This window comes from Gopherus flavomarginatus, chromosome 5, assembly GCF_025201925.1.
Source record: "Gopherus flavomarginatus isolate rGopFla2 chromosome 5, rGopFla2.mat.asm, whole genome shotgun sequence".
Taxonomy (NCBI): Eukaryota; Metazoa; Chordata; order Testudines; family Testudinidae; genus Gopherus; species Gopherus flavomarginatus.
In genome coordinates, this window is record NC_066621.1 from 25364661 (window position 1) to 25380973 (window position 16313).

The window sequence follows — 16313 nt, forward strand, 5'->3', positions numbered from 1 at the left end:
AATACCAAAATGGAGTTCAGTATCATGTGGTCTGGTCACATGCCCTTGCATGCCTTGCTGAGTCATAGCAGCCATTACTCACAGGCTGGTTGAAGTGTTCTAAGGTGAAGACAAACCTTGTCCATGGTCCGTTGTCATTGTTGATGTGCCATTAGCACTTTTAGCTTCTTCATTGTTGTACCTGAAAGGCTAGTTGTGGGTGTTTCCAACTTCACAACATCTTTCAGTAACACATAAGAACATAAGAATGGCCCTACTGGGTCAGACCAAAGGTCCATCTAGCCCAGGATCCTGTCTGACGACAGTGGCCAGTGCCAGGTGCCCCAGAGGGAATGAACAGAACAGGTAATCATCAAATGATCCGTCCCCTGTCACTTATTCCCAGCTTCTGGCAAACAGAGGCTATGAACACCATCCCTACCCATCCTGGCTAATAGCCATTGATGGACCTATCCTCCATAAATTTATTTAGTTCTTTTTTGAACCCTGTTATGGTCTTGGCCTTTACAACATCCTCTGGCAAGGAGTTCCATGGGTTGACTGTGTGTTGTGTGAAGAAATACTTCCTTTTCTTTGTTTTAAACCTGCTGCCTATTAATTTCATTTGGTGACCCCTAGTTCTTGTGTTATGAGAAGTAGTAAACAACACTTCCTTATCTACTTTCTCTACACCAGTCATGATTTTATAGATCTTAATCATATCTCTTTTCCCAGCTGAAAAATCCCAGTCTTATTAATCTCTCCTCATATGGAAGCCGTCCCATACCCCTAATCACTTTTGTTGCCCTTTCCTAAACCTTTTCCAATTCTAATATATCTTTTTTGAGATGGGGTGACCACATCTGCACACAGTATTCAAGATGTGGGTTTACCATGGTTTATATAGAGGCAACATGATATTTTCTGTCCTATTATCTATCCCTTTCTTAATTATTCTCAGCATTCTGTTCGCTTTTTTGACTGCTGCTGCACATTGAGTGGATGTTTTCGGAGAACTATCCACAATGACTCCAAGATCTCTTTCTTGAGTGGTAACAGCTAATTTAGACCCATCATTTTCCAATGTGCATTACTCTGCATTTACAAACATTAAATTTCATCTGCCATTCTGTTGCCCAGTCACACAGTTTTGAGAGATCCTTTTGTAGGTCTTTGCAGTCTGCCTGGGTCTTAACTATCTTTAGTAATTTTGTATCATCTGCAAATTTTCCCATTTCCCTTTCTCCATTTTGAAAACTGACCATTTATTCCTACCCTTTGTTTCCTATCTTTTAACCAGTTACCAATCCATGAGGAGACCTTCCCTCTTACCCCGTGGTAGCTTACTTTGCGTAAGAGCCTTTGGTGAGGGACCTTGTCAAAGGCTTTCTGAAAATCTAAGTACACTATATCCACTGGATTCCCTTGGTCCACATGCTTGTTGACCCCCTCAAAGAATTCAAGTAGATTGGTGAGGCATGATTTCCTTTTACTAAACCATGCTGACTCTTCCTCAACAAATTATGTTCATCTGTATGTCTGACAATATTGTTCTTTATTATAGTTTCGACCAAATTGCCTGGTACTGAAGTGAATCTTACAGGCCTTAATTGCCGAGATCACCTCTGGAGCCCTTTTTAAAAATTGGCGTCACATTAGCTATTTTCCAGTCAACTGGTACAGAAGCTGATTTAAATGACAGGTTAGTTTCTCCACAATGGCCTTATTGTCCTTGAGTGCTCCTTTAGCACCTCGATTGTCCAGTGGTCCCCAGTGGTTATTTAGCAGGCTTTTTCTGATATATTTTTTTTAATTGCTATTACTTTTTAAGTCTTTGGCTGACAGTTCCTCAAATTCTTTTTTGGCCTTCTTAATTGTATTTTTACACTTCATTTCCAGTGTTTATGCTCCTTTTTATTCTCCTCACTAGGATTTAACTTGCACTTTTAAAAAGATGCCTTTTTGCCTCTCACAGCTTCTTTTACTTTGTTGTTTAGCCACAGTGGCTCTTTTTTGGTTTTCTTCGTATGTTTTTTAATTTAGGTTATACATTTAAGTTGAACCTCTATTATGGTGCCTTTAAAAAGTTTCCAAGCAGCTTGCAGAGATTTCACTTTTGGCATTGTACCCGTTAATTTCTGTTTAACTAGTCTTCTCATTTTTGTGTAGTTCCCCTTTCTGAAATTAAATGCTACAGTGTTGGGTTTCTGTGGTGTTTTTCCTGCCGCAGGGATATTACATTTAATTATATTAAGGTCACTATTACCAAGCGGTCCAGCTATATTCACCTCTTGGACCAGATCCTGTGCTCCACTTAGGACTAAATCAGGAATTGCCTCTCTTCTGGTGGGTTCCAGGACCAGCTGCTCCAAGGAGCAGTCATTTAAGGTGTCAAGAAACTTTATCTCTGCATTCCATCCTGTGGTGACATGTACCCAGGCAATATGGGGATACTTGAAATTCCCCATGATTATTATTGAGTTTTTTATTTTAATAGCCTCTCTAATCTCCCTAACCCAGTGGTCCCCAACACAGTGCCAGTGGGAGCCATGGCTCCCGCCGGGGCATTTATGTGTGCCCACCAAGCGCTCAGCAGGGGAAAGAAGCCCCAGCCCCGCGCCTGCTGGGGACAGAGAACTCCAGGGCTACAGGTGCTGGTGCTCTCTGTCCCCGGCAGGCACGGGCTGCAGCTTCTCTCCGGCCCTGCACCACCCAGGGACAGAGAACTCCAGGGCTATAGGCGCCAGTGCTCTCTGTCCCTGGCAGGCACGGGGCTGCAGCTTCTCTCTGGCCCCGCACCTGCCGGGGACAGAGAACTCCAGGGCTACAGGCGCTGGTGTTCTCTGCCCCCAGCAGGCGCGGGGCCCCGGCTTAGCCGGAGAGAAGCCCCGGCCCCGCGCCTGCTGAGGACAGAGAACTCCAGGGCTGCGGGCACTGGAGCTCTCTATCCCCGGCAGGCACGGGGCTGCAGCTTCTTTCCGGTCCCGTGCCTGCCGGGCACAGAGAACTCCGGAGCTACAGGCTCCAGTGCTCTCTGCCCCCAGCAGGCGTGGGGCTGCAGCTTCTCTCCAGCCCTGTGCCTGCCGGGCACAGAGAACTCCAGGGCTGCAGGCCCCAGCAGGGGAGAAAAGCCAGGGCCCCTGCCTGCTGGGGACAAAGTACTTCGGAGTTGCAGGCTGCTGACGCCCACATTCTGTGTCCTAGCAGCTTCTCGCTGCACTGCTCAGAACTGCCGCCAAAAAAAAAAACAACCTTCCACCTCTGCAGAAAGGACCAAATGCTGCCCCGTAGCATGTGCTGACACAGGCACCTGCTTGCTCCATTGGTGCCTGGAGCCGGCCCTGTATGTGAGTACTCTTCCTGCACTGATACTTCTGTTTTCTTGTGCTTTGCAATTTATTATTTTTTTAACATTTTGCTCCAAAATGAGTGGTTCAAATAAGAGACAACGTATGTATTATTTCAACCCAGAGTGGGAAGAATCCTATTGTTTTATTGAAAATAAAGGGAAATATGTTTGCTTATTGTGTGTGGGTGCTGTTGCAGTGCCGAAAAAACATAATGTCAAACACCGTTTTCAAACTAATCACGGCTCTTTTGACATTAGCCATCCACTTAAATCTCAGTTGAGAAAGGTATGATTTGAGTTGATTAATTTTCTTCTATCGGCCCAGCAATCTGTTTTCACTAGACAAGTGGTAAAGTCTAAAGGTGCTACTATTGCTTCCTTTAAAATTGCTCATCTGCTCGCAAAGAAGAAAAAACCCTTTCAAGATGGTGAATTGCTGAAGGAAGCATTTTTGACTGGTGCTGATTGCCTGTTTCAAGGATTTCCTAACAAGGGTGAGATTTTGTTGGCAATACAAGACTTGCAGTTATCAGACAACACAGTTACGAGAAGGATACATGCAATTGCAAGCGACATGCAAACTCAGCTAAAGGATGACTTGGAAATATGTGACTGGTTTTCACTGCAATGTGATGAGTCGACAGATATATCGGATACAGTGTAGTTGGCAGTTATGGTGAGGATGGTATTTAGTGACTTCACCGTAAAAGAAGAGTTACTAAAAGTATTGCCTATGAAAGGGCGAACAAAGGGTGAGGACATCTAAAATTTATTCAAATCATACGCAACATCAATTAGTATGCCACTACACAAGCTGTCTGCAATCACCACTGATGGGGCACCAGCAATGATGGGCAGTGCCAATGGATTCATTGCACTCTGTAAGAAGAATGAATCCTTTCCAAACTTTGTATTATCATTGCATTATCCACCAAGAATCTTTGTGCCTCAAAGTTCTCTCTTTTCAACACGTCGTGATTGTTTTATTAAAATAATTAACTCTATTCGAGCGAAACCTTTGCAACACCAACTTTTTAAGGCCCTGTTGGAAGATGTTGATGATAAACAATCTGGTCTTATCTTGCACACAGAAGTACAATGGCTGAGCAAAGGTAAAGTTCTTGCATGTTTTTTAAGCTTAATAGAAGAGATCAAGGAATTTCTGAAGTCCACAAATCAGAACTTCGAGCAACTAGAAGACTCCAGCTGGTTAATGGACTTGGCTTTTCTTGCCGACATCACTGACAAATTGAACATTTTAAATCTTGAGCTCTAGGGAAAAGACAAACATTGTGGCTCAAATGATAGGTTCTGTAAAATCATTCAAAGCAAAACTGATATTGTGGATGTCACATATGAAGACAAAGTCTCTCGAACATTTCCCAAGTATGAAGAAAATGGTATGTGACAGTGATTTTAACCCATCACCATTTGTTATCCACATTCAAACACTTCTGGAACAATTTGAAAAGAGATTTCAACAGTTCACCATCACTGAGCCTGTAGTTGTCTTTCTTGTGAATCCTTCTACTTGCCAAATAGAGGTAACAGAAATGGCTACATCAATTGCGAGTCTCATTCAAGTAAGAACAGAAGATGTGGAACTGGAGATTTTGGACCTTCAAAATGATATTGTTCTAAAATCCTGCGCAACAGATGAAAACTTTTGGAATCTGGTTGACCGAAAACTTTCCTACCTTAAAAAATGTAGCATACAAAATAAAATCTTATTTCGGTTCCACTTATCTGTGCGAAGCTCTGTTTTCAACAATGAACATCATAAAATCAAAATACAGATCTCGGCTTACAGATGCCCATCTTGATGATTGCTTACGAATGGGAATATCATCCTACTCTCCCAACTACGAAAAATTGGCTGAAGAAATGCAGTGCCAAAAATCACACTGACTTTATTAGAATAACCATGTGAATTAATGATACCTATTTTCCAATATGTGCTGATGAGTGTGTATGATTAACTAGTGTTTAACTTTTTTTATTGTTTGTTTGTTTATTGAAATACAGATATAAGTAACAATACAAAAAATATTTTTAATTAACCATAACTGGCTATCTATGTTAAAGTAAGAATAATAAATATATTTGGACCAGCAGTTCAACAATGTTTTACTTTTTTAAAATAAATAAGATGAAAACTGTTTATGATATTTATTTTGTAAAAACTCCTTAATTTTTCTTACAGGTAGATAAAAAAGAGCAAATTCACATGGTAAGGTGAAAGAGTAATTGACGAAGAATTTAATTAATACCTTTTACATGTACAATTACCTTTTTTATCGTATGGATTCATATATTATGTAATATTAAATATGATTTTCATACTATTTAATGTACAAATGCAAAATAAGCCTTGAAAAATTGTTGACGCCCGCCACATGTGTTCTTCTGAAAACATGAATGTGCTACTGGCCACAAAAAGCTTGGGGACCACTGCCCTAACCAGTCACTATCACCATCCTGGTCAGGTGGTTGGTAATATATCCAACTGTTATATTCTTATTATTAGAGCATGGAATTATTATCCATAGAGATTCTATGGTACAGTTTGATTCATTTATGATTTTTACTTCATTTGATTCTATGTTTTCGTTCACATATAGTGTCACTCCCCTACCAGCACGACCTGTTCTGTCCTTCCGATATATTTTGTACCCTGGTATTACTGTATCCCATTGATTATCTTCATTTCATCAAGTTTTTGTGATGCCTATTATATCAATATCCTCATTTAATATGAGGCACTCTAGTTCACCCATTTTAATATTTAGTCTTCTAGCATTGGTATATAAGCACTTTAAAAACTTGTCTCCTTTTATCTGTCTGCCATTACACGACGTAATTGAATGGGACTCTTCTTTATTTGACTGTTTCTGATCAGACCCTGCCTGTATTTTATCATTTTCCATCCTCTTGTTCTCACTAGGACATAAAAATTATCTAATAATAGATCTTCCCCTAAGGGATGTCCAGACCATGTGCTCCTCTGCACCTGTCGGCTTTCCCCCAGCCCTTAGTTTAAAAACTGTTCTACGACCTTTTTAATGTTAAGTGCCAGCAATCTGGTTCCATTTTGGTTTAGGTGGAGCCCATCCTTCTTGTATAGGCTTCTCCTTTCCTAAAAGTTTCCCCAGTTCCTAATAAAGCTAAACCCCTCCTCCCTACACCAGCATCTCATCCACGCAATGAGACTCTGCAGTTCTGCCAGTCTAAGTGGCCCTGCATGTACATAGCAACACATACACAGCAAAACTTCATAACTTCACATACAATGATAGAACATACAATCCAATGAGATATTAATGTTTAGTAAATCAAGACTTTTAGAATGATACCTCACAAGGCATACTTTGTACAAAACATATAAGTATATGACAGTGGTGAATATGGGGGTGTAGGGGTGTTGCTTTGGGGCATAGAGTGTCAGAGGGTAACTCAGAGGGTTGCCCTGGAGGTCAAACACTGCTGACCCTCCTAGGGCCCTGGGTCAGAATCTGGTGGAGGTGGTGGGCCGCGGTTCCCCTACCACTTCTCCATGACTGAGTGGATGCTAACTCCTAGGCCTCCCAGCCCACTGAGAACCCTATTACACTGCTCCTTTTAATTTTCATTTAACTGGCATACTCATTTTTGAATAGTTCCCCTTTTTCAAATTAAATACTACTGTGGTAGGTTTCTTTGGTATTTCCCCCCTACAATGATGTTCAATATAATTACATTATGGTTGCTATTACTAAGCGGTTCAGCTATATTCACCTCTTGGATCAGATTCTGTGTTCCACGTAGGACTAAATCAAGAATTACTCTCTAGCTGCTCCTATACATAACCCCTTGCTGCAGCAAATACCCCTCGTTCACCACCCACACAAATCAACACAAAGCTCCCTGCACAACACACATACTCACCTACCCTCACTTATATTTACCATAAAACCATAAACTTGAGCAGCAAAGCCACAGCTCAGCAATAGTAATGGAAACTGGGATGTCTCTGTGCAGCTACTGAGGCATGATTTAGAGGTGTCTAGTGGATGGGGTACTGGGCTGGGTTCTTTCTCCAGCTCTGCCACTTGCTGCTGGGTAGGGTTGCCATCCTTCTAGTTGCACAAAACCAAACACCCTAGCTCGGCCCTTTCCCTGAGGCCTTCCCCTGCCCCACCCCTAAGGCCCTACCCCTGCTCGCTACATTCCCCCTCCCTCTGTGGCTTGCTCTCCCCCAGGCTCACTCACTTTCACTATGGTAGGGCAGGGGGTTGGAGTGCAGGAGGGGGTGAGGGCTGTAATTGGGGGTGAAGGCTCTGGAGTGGGGCTGGGGATGAGGAGTTTGGGGTGCAGGAGGGTGCTCCAGGTTGGGGGTGTGTGTCAGGGCTGGGCCAGGGGGTTGGGGCTTGGGCTTGCCTCGGGCAGCTCTCAGTCAGTGGTACAGCAGGGGGGAGGGCAGTGCTAAGACACGCTGTCTGTCTGTCCTGGCACCATGTTGCGTGTGCCCCAGAAGTAGCCAGCAAGTCTAGGTCCTAGGTGTGGGGGGAGGGGCACAGGAGGCTCCACGCACCGTTCTCGCCTGCAGGCACTGCCCCGCCACCTCTCATTGTGCAGAGCCAGTGCTCGGGGCAGGGGCAGTGTGAGGAGCCATGTGGCCCCCCACTCCAGAGCCTAGGAGCCAGACCTGCTGGCTGCTTCCAGGGCACAGCATGGAGCCAGAACAGGTTGGGGCTAGCCTACCTTAGTGCCACAGCACCACCAATTGGACTTTTAATGGTCCAGTCAGCGGTGCTGACCAGAGCCACCAGTGTCCATTTTCAACTGGGTGTTCCGGTCAAAAAACAGACACCTGATCATCCTACTACTGGGTGAGTTATGGCCAGTCCCTTCCCCTTGATGTGCCTCAGTTTACCCTCCCACTCCGTGCCTAGGGTTTCCAGTTCTGGTTGGTTTCATCCCATGACATAACCTTTTATTAAAAATTCATCTTTAATTCCTTGAGACTCCAGGTCTATCCTGGAGGGCTGGCAACCATACCTGTGCCTAAGTGTACTGTGAGCTCTTTGGGACAGGGACTATCTTTCAGTGTGTGTGCCACGCTGACACAGTGGCCTAATCCCAGCTTGGGTCTAGGCCTGGTACCAATAATAATTATTTTTTTAAAAATTGGAGTCGCCTATCGGTACTCGATTGAGGAGGCCTAAGAGCGTAAAGTCGTTTGATTGGCTTCGCCTAGCCGCTCGGTCTTCGACTGGTTGCGTCTGGCCTGTGCTTTCAGCGCTCGGCTGGCTCTGCCTGGCGGTTCCGGCTGTCGCGTTGGCTGTGGGCTGGGAGGTCGTGGCGCATGCGCAGAGAGGATCGGAGCGCCCCGGTCTGTGAGATGCGGTGACGGGAGCGGCTCGGGACTCCAAAGGGGCCGCCCCTCCCCCCCCCCGTCGCCATGACCAATGGTGAGGGGCGAGCGTAGCCCGGCGTGTCCTGCCCGAGCTCAGAGGCCTGGGTTCCGCGGTGGGGGGAGGGGGCTCTCGGGCCGGGCGGCGCTGGCCAGCGGCCGCCTCTCAGCAGCCTGCCTGGCCGAGCCCCCGGGGCGCAGAGATGGGAGGGAGCCGGCCGGGGGGGGGGGAGGGGGGAATGACCCGGGGCCGGCCAGGGAGGAGGGGAGACCGGGGGGAATGACCCAGGGCGGGGCTGGGCCCGCGCCCGCTGCAGCCGGTGACGCTCTGCTCCACTTGCCTTGCAGCCTACTCGCTGGACGGGGTGCTGGTGTTCGGCCTGCTTTTCGTCTGCACCTGCGCCTACTTCCGGAAGGTGCCGCGGCTCAAGGCCTGGCTGCTGTCCGAGAAGCGCGGGGTTTGGGGCGTGTTCTACAAAGGTAAGGCGGGGGCTGGGCCGGTGGGGGCGCAGGCAGGAACTCCGGGGGTCCCAGTGTTGCAAAGCTCCACTCACGGAGGGCGCGAGGCTACCTGCTCTGGGAAACCCCTGGGCAGGTGAGAGCAAGGCATGGGAGCCAAGACACCTGGGGCCTGCTCCTGATTCACTGTAACTTTCTTGTTAGGGGATGGTAGCTGTTTAACCTTTCAGACACTAAACCATCAGTAAAATGGGTCCGATAGTTACCTACACGTAGGTGTTGTGAGCTTTAGTGAATGTCATCCTGAGATGTGTGCTGGAGATGCTATGTATCTTCATTTTGTCTTTCAGCTGCAGTGATTGGCACCAGACTTCATGCAGCGGTGGCTATATCCTGCATTGTGATGGCTTTTTATGTTCTGTTCATAAAATGAATCTCAAGGCTGCAGACACACACATCTGTTTGGGAGAAGCTGCTGAGAAGGAGAACTTACCTGAGGCGGAGAGAGGCCAATGGAATGGACAGAGCCCAGTTTGGCGATGCCAAGAGGAAATTTACCCATTACCAAGCCTTTTCCAAACCAAGAGAGTGACCCTCTGCTCTTCACAGCAGCTCCAAGTTCTCTGTGCTTTCAGCAAAGTGAGAAGATGTTCTTTTATCTTCCTACCCCTTTATAAAGTAATCAGCAAAGATCACTTTATATATGTATACAGATCAAATTCTCTTTCTTATAACATTATACAGTCTGCTTAAGGAAAGCCTCTTGTTGTTTCACAATTAATTGCTTGGGCCTACCAAAATGGATACAGTTTTCAGTTTGACAGAACATAGATGGGAACAGGTTGCATTTAAGCTATTTTAGGAATAATACCTTTAAGTCCCAATAAGTGTAGTAAGAACAGCTGGGGGGGGAGAGATAAGTTGACCGTAATGACACTCTTGTGTTAGAGCTACGTATTTTGGGGCCTAAGACTAGAGAGAGATGATATCCTAAAAGCACAGACTTCAACTGAAACTTCTCAATAGGTAACAAAATGAAACTTATCTAACGTGGTTCTGAAGACTATCTTCTATATTCACGTAAGAAGGTTTTCCAAGCAGAAAGTAGATCTGGATTGCAATGGGCAGCAAATCACTGTTCAGTGATAGCAGGTTGTCATTGGTGTAAATGTAGCATGAACTACAGGTGTCTAAAAGACTGCTTGCTCTCTGGGACCCTGACATACTGTACAAATCATCTTTGTCCTTGAATGATGTGCTGGATGAAAGTGGTTTAGAAGCCAACACAAGCCTTGATATTTATACTAAGGAGGGAGTAGGTGGGGAGGGAGTGGGAACACTATGTAACTAAACTTAATAGTAAAGATAATGTCTAAGCCACATTTTAACATCACAGCTTGTATATTTGGAAAGTATATAGATTGTTAAAGACAAATGCCTCCTATACTCATGTTATTCTGTATTCTATTTCCATCTCCAATGGGCCTGTCTTCTCAATTTGTTTTTTACCTCTCTGAGCTGTTCTCTCCAGCTTCTGCACACCCAGATTGAAATGTAGGAATCAATCCCCTACAGTAGTTGCAGTGAAGGGATCACTCAACTACTTTTTGTAGCTTAGTTTTTTTAAATTCTCCATTGTTTAAAAAATCCTGAACAAAAAACTTGCCAATAAAATGTCTCTTCCCTACTGACTTTGTCCATTTTCATTTGGCAAAGACTGAGGTATTCCCTTCCCAGCCTCAGTTTGTCTTTCTAGTAGCTAGCACCCATTGGAGTCAATGGGAGTCTTTCCATTGACTTGCATTGGCTTTGGATCAGGTCTCAGTAGAATACAGAATTTTTTTGTGTGCTACCTTATTTGTGCGCCTGTTACACTAGTGTTGGCAGGGATGTGAATGAGTTTGGTTAACCATGTGCTACCAAGAGCTTGGAGGGCAGCTCAGGGATTTGATGTCGCAAACTGTTACCTATCTGTTTAGTTTCTTGTTTCCAGAGCAGTGGAGTTTGAGAACTACTTAGAATGCAGATGGCATTTTTAGCTATGTTTATCACCTTCTTTTAAGGCTGGTGACCCCCTTAAAGGCAGCTGTTCAATTAATGTACACATCAGTTAATGGGACAACACTTCCCTGTGAAACATTCTCCAAGTGTGTGATGCTGAAAAGGTCCTGGGGATTACAATGAATGAAAAGCTGGATATGAGCCAGCAGTGTGACCTTGTTGCCAAGAAGGATAACAGCATATGGGCTGTATAAGTAGGAGCATTGCCAGATCAAGGGATGTGATTATTCCCCTCTATTTGGCACTGGTGAGGCCACATCCAGTTTTGGACCCCCCACAACAGAAAGGATGTGGACAAATTGGAGGGAGTCCAGTGGAGGGCAGTAAATCAGCCAGAAGTTAGGGGATATTTCAGGAGTGAGTGAGGTTCTGTGGCCTGCAATGTACGGGAGGTCAGGCTAGATGTTCATGATGGTCCTATCTGACCTTAAATTCTATGATTCTATGAAATGATCAGGGGGCTAGGGCACATGACTTACGAGGAGAGGCTGAGAGAACTGGGCTTGTTTAGTCTGCAGAAGAGAAGAGTAAGGGGGGATTTGATAGCAGCCTTCAATTACCTGAAGTGGAGTTCCAAAGAGGATGGAGCTCAGCTGTTCTCAGTGGTGGCAATGGTGTTAAGTTGCAGTGGGGGAGGTCTAGATTGGCTATTAGGAAACACTGTTTCACTAGGAGGGTGGTGAAGCACTGGAATGGGTTACCTAGGGAGGTGGTGGAATCTCCATCCTTAGAGGTTTCTAAGGCCCAGCTTGACACAGTCCTGGCTGAGATGATTTAGTTGGGGATTGGTCCTGCCTTGAGCAGGGGATTGGACTAGATGACCTCCTGAGGTCTCTTCCACCCCTAATCATCTATGATGGAAACTCAGTGTAGCTCCCATGAAAACTTGTGTGGATGGAACCCAGCATGTGAGCTTCTTAACCCTCTTTTCTCACAATAGCCATTAGGAAAGCCCAGTTGAAATAGGGACTTTTGTGCATGGATACTGTTCTTGGAGGTCTGGGCACGGATTCAGATGTGTTAGGGGGAGGGTATCAGACATTTAAGTTGGTGTTCTGAGGGACTGAATACTAAAGATGGTGTAAAATCCACAGTAAGTTCTTCTAGGGCCCCCATCTGGGCACCTCATAATCTTTAATGTTTATCCTCACTCCTCCTATGAAGGGGGGCAGTATGATTCCCATTGTACAGAGGGAGACCTAAGGCACAGTGTGACTAAATCACTAGCCCAGGGTCACACAAGAAGTCTGTGGTAGAACAGGGATTTCAACCTGAGTCTTCCAAGTTGTATGCTAGCACCTTGTCTTCTATGCCACCCTTCCTCTCACTTGGCCTCTTTCTGCTTCTCTGATTTTTCTGCTTGGTGAATGAATGTGGAAGTTTCAGCCGTCACCTAGAATGGAGTCTAAACTAACCCCATTGTAGCAGAGCCTGGAAAACACATCCCCTCTCTATAGTCTGGTTACTGGCTATATGGAGCGTGTGCTAGCCTTGTAGGTATGGCAGAGGGCACTGCCAGACAGAATTTGGGATTGGGCTGACTATGCAGTTGACCAGATGCAGGAATTTCATTCAACAAAGGCCAGCAGAATATCTAGACTGACCTCCTCTAGCACCCACACACTAAACCCAGCAACCAATATTAGACCCAAGTATTACAGCCCACAGGAGTCAAATTATGTCCCTTCTATACTAACAAAACAAACGTGTTCCCAGACCCTGCTACATCATGGAAGTGAGTTAGCATGTTATAGCAGTGTCCTGGCCTGCACAGATGGAGTGACTGGTGTTACTGAATTGTGCTAGACTGGGGCTGAGCATGCCTGTGTCTGGTGTGATCTACTGTGCACAGACAAAGCCAGAAATCACACAAGCTCTGAAAGCTATGAGCCAAGTAAACTCGGTGGTCAGAATACATTTATCAAACTATAATGCAAATCACAGAAAAATACAGAGGGAACAAATCTCCTCCCTGCATGGAAAATAATTGAGTATTTAGAGCCTGAGAACTGATAGTGACTTTCCCTGGCCTTCCTGCATATGTGCAGATCTACCTCACTTTTGTATTTGTGCAGCTTAAGTTTTCTGTCCAGATCTCTAAAACAAGACAATTTCATATTATGGAGCTGCCCCAGCCACTGTGGACTGTACCCATTTTCTGGTTTGGGACTGATGCTAGCAGGTGTTTAAGGTTCCTCCCAGTTCTGCAGAAGAATTCTGTGGGTGAGACAATGGGATGTTTAAGTCTCATAGTGTGTTAACATCTCCCCTCAGGAAAACACACGTTTTGAGCTAATCGTTGTTTCTAAATTATGTTAAAATAATGTTGTTGGCTGGAGATGCGGAGATGTCCCGATTCCAGCTCACCCGGCCCCGGTCCTGGCTGGGGGCAAAGGGAGCTGGACGTGAAAAGCAGCGATCCAGGCAGGAGGGTTGCGTGAAATCCTCCCGGCCGAAGAGGGCGCCCGAGAGGCCGCGGCCCGTCTGGGGCGAGCTCTATGGAGGCAGCTGGTGCTCCCATGATACACTGCGGCCCTAGGCTGTATAAAAGGGAGCTGTTGCGCACGAGGAGCACTGCAGGGGAGCGGACGGCGCGTGAGTGAGTGTGCAGGGGATGAGTGTGCAGCTGAGCGAGCGTGGGGGTGCGGGGGCGGGGTGCATGTGCAGGGGTGGGGGCGTGTGTGCGCAGCGTGTGGCCCTGCTGGAATCCCGCCTACACGTTGATCTTATTCGATCGGGCCGGGGGCGGCCGCCCGGCCCGAGATGAGAAGACCCCTCCCGCGAAGCCCGCGGGCGCTGTGCGGGGCAGAGTTGGAGGCCGCAGCCGGCTCGTCCGGCGCTCAGAGGTGATGAGTCGATCAGATAGATGAGGCCGCGGGGCGGGTCCGCGCTGGCCCGAGCCCCCGGCCCATGAGTATCGAGGCGATTCTGATCTGAGCCCGGCGGCGCGGGCTCTGCCTTGGGCAGCGTGGGGGCGCGGCCGAGCCCTTCGGGGGAGGGGTGTGTGTGTGTGTCGCGAGCCGGGGGTGTTTCCGGGCAGGGCCGCGCAGCGCTGGCTCTAAGGGCGCGGAACAAGTGCTGCAGAGCAGCCGCTGGTAGCTTTGTTCACACGGTGGCCCCAGAGTAGTAACTCCCTTTCCAGCCGCCCGCGGGAGGCCCACGAGGAGCGGGGTTGCCTGGGGCTTCCTTGTGCTACAGGCGGGGAGACTCTGATCAACCCGCCTGCGCCCACGAGCAGCCGACTGCAGTGAGCCGCCCGGGCCACTGTTCCCCGGGAAGCGTTGTGCCCTGCAGCCCCAGCTAGGCTTGGGGCTCCATCTGTCCCTGGAACACATGGCCCTTCATTCCTCCCTAAGGAATGCGTGCCGCTCCGGGGGCTTCCTGCTGGGCGGCGGGTTTGGAGGGGATGGGGGTCAAGCTCATAATAAATAAAATTCTTGTAAGTCTTCATTTTAAATGTGGTGGTGTTGCCCAGGGTGGCTGGGGGCAGCCTGTTATCCTGCTCCGTTGGCCAGAGGGTGATTTAGCTGCGTGGCTCTGGTATTTAGCTAGACTTCAGCTGTGCCTCTAGACACTCTGCTTTGCCAGTAACAGGACTATACTTGGATGTGCGCTGCACTCACAATGGGGGGTGGGGAGGTGGTTTCAAGTAGGCTCAACATGCAACATACAGATGTGGCCCCTTATTTTAGTGCTGTGAAGGGAACTGAGCTTTCAAAATCTGAGCCACACTGTGGTACCCTCCACTCCTTAAAATCCTCCTTGTAATCTCTGGTGTTCAGCTCCCCAAATTGCATGCAGGCTGGAGTAGCTTAGTATTCTCCAGAAGAAAATAAATGATCCTGATCCTTGGCTCATGGTTGACTGTAATCACTAATCCACAGAACTCTCACTGAGCCTGGACATGGTGCCTCACTTGGTTTTCAGGGTGAAGTTCCTGGGTGCCTCTTGCTGCTTCCCTCTAGGGGGTGGATGCCTGTCTCCTGCCTAAGTCCCAAAGGAATTCAGCTGCCCATCTTGCCTGCTAGGACCAGGGATACTGTGATGTGGGTTTCTCTCCATCCCTTTTCTTGAAACTGGTACACTGTGGCTAAATTATGAAAGTTGTGTTAGGCCAGAGAGACTGACTCTAGCTCAGGGACGGCCAAGGTCCAGTCCCCATGCACCACTCACATTTAATTATCCAAAGTGGAGTGGCTTCAGAGATTGAAGGAGACCCACAGCAGAATGTCCAGGGGTTTGGGCAAGCTCCTGAGATGAGAGACCCCTGTTCCAATTCTTCCCCCCAGCAGAGGGGAGTTCTGGGACAAACCCACAAGTTGATTTCCGCTGAGGTCTGGTCTACATTTTGGGTTGACATTGCTATGGTGCTCACAGTTGTGCAAACCTCATACTCCAGTGCTGTTGCTGTGCCACGCTTGCCCCCGGGGTAGGCACAGCAAGGGGAATGGAAGAAAGTGTCCATCAACCTAGCTCCTGGGCTTGGGGACATGCTAGTCAGAACTCCCTTGCTGTGGTGCTAGTCCCTGTAGCATAGAGGTGCCTTAGCCCTGCCTGGAGTTGGAGGTTAATGTGGCACTGAAGTGAATTGGGGGTCGTGAGGTTCACACTTTTGGCTGCTGTAACATTTGGCTAGAGCCATGATTCTGGAAGGCTGGTTAGCTGCCCATCCATCCCACCGCAACCCTCTTCTATTGCCAAGAGAGGAACTTCTTTTAATGGAAACTCTATAGAGTTCTTCAAACCGGTGAAGAATCATGTATGAGCGTTACTCTTTCCCCGTTGTGCAGGCTAAGGCAGGGCTAGCCCAGCAATGAGTGCCAAGGAATAAACGCTGGAGCTGATCCACAGCTGCAGTAAACTGGTGTGTGTGTTTCTTGTTCCTGAGGCATACATGGAGGGGGAAATGAGCAGCTGCTGGTGTGAGCGGGGTGTAATGCAGGCAAGTGCTACAGTAGCATCTTCCACATTGGAAAGGTGCTTGAATTCTATCAAGCCTTATCTGTCTCAACCTATGCACCTTGCCTCTGACTGGCTGCTCCTACTCTGAGACCAACTATTCCCCAGAGGAGT

At 47.2% G+C, this 16313-nt stretch overlaps 1 protein-coding gene and 1 non-coding gene across 2 annotated transcripts; both read left to right on the forward strand.

Moving 5' to 3' along the window:
- The first annotated feature begins 8651 nt into the window (after positions 1–8651).
- Positions 8652–10866, forward strand: TMEM167B (transmembrane protein 167B). Its single transcript, XM_050956533.1, has 3 exons — positions 8652–8778; positions 9069–9200; positions 9530–10866. The coding sequence occupies exons 1-3, from the start codon at positions 8769–8771 to the stop codon at positions 9610–9612; spliced, it is 225 nt and encodes a 74-aa protein (XP_050812490.1). The 5' UTR covers positions 8652–8768; the 3' UTR covers positions 9613–10866.
- A 2914-nt stretch (positions 10867–13780) lies between these two features.
- On the forward strand, positions 13781–14177 carry LOC127053028 (small Cajal body-specific RNA 2). The gene has a single exon (XR_007774950.1). It is a non-coding gene; the product is annotated as a small Cajal body-specific RNA 2 (non-coding RNA).
- The last annotated feature ends 2136 nt before the right edge of the window (positions 14178–16313 follow it).

Excerpts from the sequence above, each read along its gene's own strand:
- TMEM167B (XM_050956533.1), top strand. Across the intron at positions 9,201-9,529 it reads TTGGGGCGTGTTCTACAAAG|CTGCAGTGATTGGCACCAGA; the intron begins GTAAGGCGGGGG and ends TTTGTCTTTCAG.